At 35.8% G+C, this 5864-nt stretch overlaps 1 protein-coding gene across 1 annotated transcript; it reads left to right on the top strand.

The window, feature by feature from the left end:
• The first annotated feature begins 573 nt into the window (after window positions 1-573).
• On the top strand, window positions 574-1771 carry LOC121250682 (acidic endochitinase-like). The gene has a single exon (XM_041149868.1). The coding sequence runs from the start codon at window positions 761-763 to the stop codon at window positions 1655-1657; it is 897 nt and encodes a 298-aa protein (XP_041005802.1). The 5' UTR covers window positions 574-760; the 3' UTR covers window positions 1658-1771.
• The last annotated feature ends 4093 nt before the right edge of the window (window positions 1772-5864 follow it).

The raw sequence follows: 5864 nt of genomic DNA, 5'->3' as shown, positions 1-5864 counted from the left end.
TTTATAAAGTATTTTAGTTCGAAATTAGCTTTTTGACAAAATTAAAAATCTAGATTTTATTTTTATATATATATTATAGTTTCTAAAAATCTTGATATTAATTTTCAACACAGCTTGATCATTAAAATAAACAAAATTTTTGGAGATTAAAGTAAAAAGATTCAATAATTTAACGGTCATGTTGCATAATCGGCCGGGCTGACTATGAAGTGGACAAATTAGAGAAGTGATTCATAGGGATTGTTTAGTTAATTAGTATTGGAAGGTATAGATAACAACAATTAGGTCACTCCAAATTAAAACTCGAGAAGAGATCAAATTATAAAGAACTTTCATGTGGTTGGTGTTGGAGACCAAGGGCTTCCAGAACAGCATGCGACTCAAACGACACCGAAATTTCACCAAGTCATTAGTCAATACACAAACTGAAAAACAAAGAGATGCGACAATCTTAAAAAGAGCATGAACATGTGGAGATCCAAAAATTAATTGCTTCAAATCTAAACGGCCGTGTACGTAAGTTTTAACACACAATATTAATATTGAGATTAGAAAAAAGAAGCATGAGCTGTAATGTAGCCCAAGTAACCCTTAAGCCACGCACTCCTAGCACCAAAACAAGATGCTAAACATCATTATTAGCCCACCATTACCCTATAAAAAGCATTTGCTTTTCTCTGAAATAGTCAAGCAAAACAAGTCACTAAAACCCTATTCATCTGATCATCCGTGCTTCAAATTCCAGCAGACCTGAAAAAAGATGGCATTCAAGTCCCAGATTGTAGTAGTGTTTCTCTGCCTAGAAATACTAGCACTTGCAGTGAGTTCGAATGCAGGAGGAATATCCATCTACTGGGGTCAAAATGGAAATGAGGGCACCTTGGCAGAGACTTGTGCCACAGGAAACTATGACTACGTGAATTTAGCTTTTCTAGCCACTTTTGGAAATGGTCAGACTCCTGTCATTAACCTTGCTGGTCATTGTGATCCATCCAATAATGGGTGTACCGGCATAAGCTCCGACGTCAAATCATGTCAAGCCAAAGGTATTAAGGTGATACTCTCGATCGGAGGAGGGGCAGGGAGCTACTCCCTTACCTCGTCCGATGATGCTAGACAGGTTGCTACTTATCTTTGGGATAACTTCTTGGGGGGACAATCCTCCTCTCGCCCACTTGGCGACGCTGTTTTGGATGGAATTGACTTTGATATCGAAGGAGGCAGCAACCTACATTGGGATGATTTGGCAAGGTACCTATCTGATTACAGCAATCAGGGGAAGAAAGTGTACCTAACTGCAGCTCCTCAATGTCCCTTTCCTGATGCTTGGGTCGGAGATGCCCTTAAAACTGGTTTGTTTGACTATGTCTGGGTTCAATTCTACAACAACCCTCCTTGCCAATACACTCCTGGTAGTATTAATGATCTTGAAAGTGCCTGGGCGCAGTGGACATCTGATATCCCAGCTACAAAGATTTTCCTAGGACTTCCTGCTGCTCCTGCAGCAGCTGGAAGTGGCTTCATTCCTGCAACCGATCTCACTTCCCAAGTGCTTCCAGCCATCAAGGATTCTCACAAGTATGGAGGCGTTATGTTGTGGTCCAAGTATTACGATGATCAATCTGGATATAGTTCCTCCATCAAGAGCGATGTTTGAAAATCTTGATCACTATTTGAGATTTGTATCCCAGTAACTTCCTAGATTTATGTTCTACTTGAGTTCTATATATGTGTGTGTATTATTTTCATGCATAAATATATATACAAAATTGTGTGCTATGATGAGTATGTGTTCCCTTCTTCTTCCCTTTGATTCTCTTCTCCCTCTGATCCTGAATCCTGATGACATGCTGAGAAACAACCTCATTTTTCCCAAAACTTTTCTTACTACTAAATATCGAGTTATCAGCATTAATACAGTTCTGCAATGTGTATATTTATAATGATGAAATGCATTTTCTATAAACTGCCATATCAAAGAATAAATTATTTTTGGTATCTAAATAATTAAACATTTCCAACAAGATGCAAGTTTACATGATGAGACCAACTGAAGGATTTCTGTCTTCTTTGTTTCGGTATCGTTTACGACTTTTCTTAGAAGCAAAGCAGCATATTTGAACTGCTTTGCTTGAAAAATTGCGCCAACATTTCTTTTCTAAATTCGTATAATTGTTTGGCCTATTAAGTAAAGATGAGACAATATAAAAGGAACGTGAAAACTCTAAAATGCAAAGCGATGCGCCCTTGCGCAACCCATGTACCTGGCGTGGGACCCACAAAATGAGACGGGACGTTTTGGGCTTGCGAAATGGGACGTTTTCAGACGTGAGGGAGACCAAAATGAGATGGGGAAATGTCAAGAAATTTCCCAAATTCTTGCGAAATGAGATGGGGCGTTTTCAGACGTGCGGGAGACGTTTTGGGCTCGCAAAATGGGGCGTTTTCGTAATTATTCTTTTTTCATTTCATTTCATCTTATTTAATTATTATAATTTTTTTAAATTTTTATAAAAAATAAAATAAATAATTCAACTTTTTTTAAATCTCAAAATAAAAATAATATTAAAAAAATATATTCTAACAATATTTTATTCAACTTTTAATTTTTATCTTAACTCATCTTATCTCATTTACGTAAAAAAAGAAACCTGAAGGCCTCGTTGTTTTCAGAAAACATCTCATCTCATCTAACCTCATCATTACAACTTTCCCAAATTCTCACATAAAATAAAATAAATAATTCAACTTTTTCAAATCTCAAAATAAAAATAATATTAAAAAATATATTCTAACAATATTTTATTCAACTTTTCAACTTTAATCTCATCTCATCTCTAAAAACAAACGAACCCTTAGTGAAACATTCTCTAAAAATTTAAAAAAACTCATCTCCTCCACGATCGCATTCTCTACTCTCTAGCTTTCTAAACAAGAATGGATTCAAGGTTTATATAGAGGGCTTGGCCCTAGCTGCATGAAGTTGGTCCCTACTGTTGGGATTTCTTTCATGTGCTACGAAGCATGCAAGAGGATACGAGTAGAGAATAATGAGGAAGCATGAAAGAGTTTTTTAAAAGTACTAAAAGATCTCACGAAATGCCAGGAATTAATTTTTCATTTGTTGTAAAGTTTGCAAGAGTATGCTGATAGAGACTAATGAGGAAGCATAAAGAGTTTTTTGAAATCACCAAAATGCCGGGATATCTTCCATATGCTCTGGAGCATGCAAGGGGATACTAATAGAGGGAATGAGGAAGCATAAGAGTTTTTTGAAATGGCTGAAAGATCTCACAAAATGCCTCTCTCAAATCAATAAGGGAAGAATTGGGGCACTTTTTTTTTCTCAAGTTTTCTGGGTTAAGTTGTCGTGTTCTTTTATCCTTTACTCACCTTTGGATTACTATTTGTTATCAACGTTTTCATTTTTATCTCTTTTGTGACTCAGTTTAATGCGCCTTGTTTGTAAGGTTAGATCTGATGTTTTTTTCGAAGATATGAATACCAATTTAAAGAATGTTAGAATGATGGCTACAGTGATATGAGAATAAACTTTCTCGAGCTAGACTGTTTAGCACTACCTTTATTTCATGCATTGGCTGCTATAAAATAAATCTCGTAAATTTTGGAAAACTTCTCCGAACAAGCAAATGTTTTAGATCATTGCTTTTAGGTTCAAACATTTGTTTGTTTGTCGTTCGGCCCTACAACATTATCAAAACAACTTAAAATACAGTTTTCGAAATTCTAAACGATTCTCATTTTTGAAGAATAAAAATTTATAATTACTTTTCTCGACTTTTCCCGATATAAAGGTTAAAACGATCGTTCAGCATTGGAAGCTCCATTGTCAAGACGATCTCTCAGAGCCCCTAGATGAGGAACACAATCACTCAAGTTGTTCAATAGATTGATAGCCAAGATCTTGGAAACATGTTTGCTAGGCTTGGAAGAGGCCTTGATTTGCCTAGGATGTTGCAACTTCTAACAAATGATGTCCATTGTTTCCCAAGTCTTCAGAGGTGGATCAACCCACTCGTAGCTTTTTCCTGCCATGGAGGCTAAGCATTATAATGAGCCAAGACTGTGAGGATTGAACGACTAAATCCATCTGAAAATGTTTTCTATTATGTAGTCGAAAATGCAATTCAATTATCCGGCAAAAGTGACTTTAAAGATCTTATTAATGAATTGTGCAACAATAAAGATCTTGCTAATGAATATATGGAGATGTTGCACTGTGATGTTCATCAACGACTTCAACTGCTCACCATAGATTGTCTATTTAAACAATCTAGAATTTAAAATCTCAAGCACGAAGAGTCCTCCAAAAAAATTACAAATAAAGGAATAAACTCGCGTCTATATACCTCTGAATTTGTCCAAATGAAGCAATAAGCATTTTTTGCTCTGTTTGGCTGTTAATAAACCAAGAGAAAAGCAACAAAATGATGATGCTTACAAAGAAGAGAGGAATCAGTCGACCCAAGAATACCCACAATCTAAGAGAGACATGCTTGCCGACGGGGGAAAAGCCAAGGATCTGACCTGAGTGGCGATGACAAACCAATGAGAAATGAATGCGGAGGGAAAATGGAACTGAGTTTCTCAAGGTTTGCATCAGTCGGTCGTCTTCTTTTCAATGTGTTTCTCAATTTATATTTATTTTTTAAAAAAAACAAGTTCCACCACAGGGGTGTGCAAAAGATGCACAAAACTGGCTGAACGTAGCAGAACTGTTAACATAATTCGACATTGGAAAAGTAGTCTAATAAGACGAGTTGAGTTGATGTAACATAATTAGACATTGAAAAAGTTAGTCTAATAAGACATTTGAGTTGATGTTTAAGATGAGCCAAAGCAAAAATAGATAATAAATTTTTTTTTTTTAAAAAAAAAAACTATCAAATTGTGTTTATCTCGGAACATATTTAAAAATGTAATCAATCACATTTAAGCGATTTCATATATTTATCACTGAAAGTCTTAAATAGATCACGACTCAATATACACCTTTGAGATTTATTTAATTAATCTAGCTTGCCATTGATATTCAAATATCAATTTTGTGCTAAACTGAAGGACCGAAGTTAAATGTTCTTATAGCCGGAAGATTGGACCCAATTCCGCCTATAAACACAAGTTATACGAGTCTGTCACATCAGTATCCATAGAAAAATACTGACTGACTTTTGCACATTGTTAACAAATGTTCTAGGCCCACAGTAAGCTTTGTGTTTCATATACCGACATGAAAACAGCAAAACTTATTTTCCTAGACACCCTTGACATTTGACTGGAGATCTTTTCAAGTTTTTGAGAAGGCATCCAGGAAGTATCTCAGCACGGCTGTTTTGGGATGCCTTTAAGAGTAGCTTTCCAGCAAGAGAGCTGACTAATGACTTCACTACATCAAGGGCTCTCGCAAAGCACAAAGATGCAATCCCTTGGCACGAGTATTGATAATGTCACATGACAAAATCATTCCTCATTAGACACTCTGGTAGACATGGGACAAACTTTAAGGTTTGCAATTTCAACTATATACATTTTCTACATGCATTTACCTAACAAATAAGTCTCTATTAATAATAAGAACAGTACTGCTCAGCTGCAATCTAAGCATCCAATAGCCTCAGCCTGGCGCCCCAACAACATCTCAAAGGAGGTTATCCTTGATACGAGATAATCAATCTTGAAATAAACCAATTCCAGGGATAAGGCTTATAGAAGAACTCTAAAGAGTAGACAAGTAAACTTAACTTTCTTATTCTTATCTAGGATTCCCTAACAAGAATCTACACAACAGACATATAATATGAAGACATATCAAGCATATATAAATATATAACACCCTGTGTTAA

Source organism: Juglans microcarpa x Juglans regia, chromosome 1D (assembly GCF_004785595.1).
Source record: "Juglans microcarpa x Juglans regia isolate MS1-56 chromosome 1D, Jm3101_v1.0, whole genome shotgun sequence".
Taxonomy (NCBI): Eukaryota; Viridiplantae; Streptophyta; class Magnoliopsida; order Fagales; family Juglandaceae; genus Juglans; species Juglans microcarpa x Juglans regia.
Note: the sequence above shows the minus strand (reverse complement) of the source record. Positions and strands in the feature narration are given on the sequence as shown.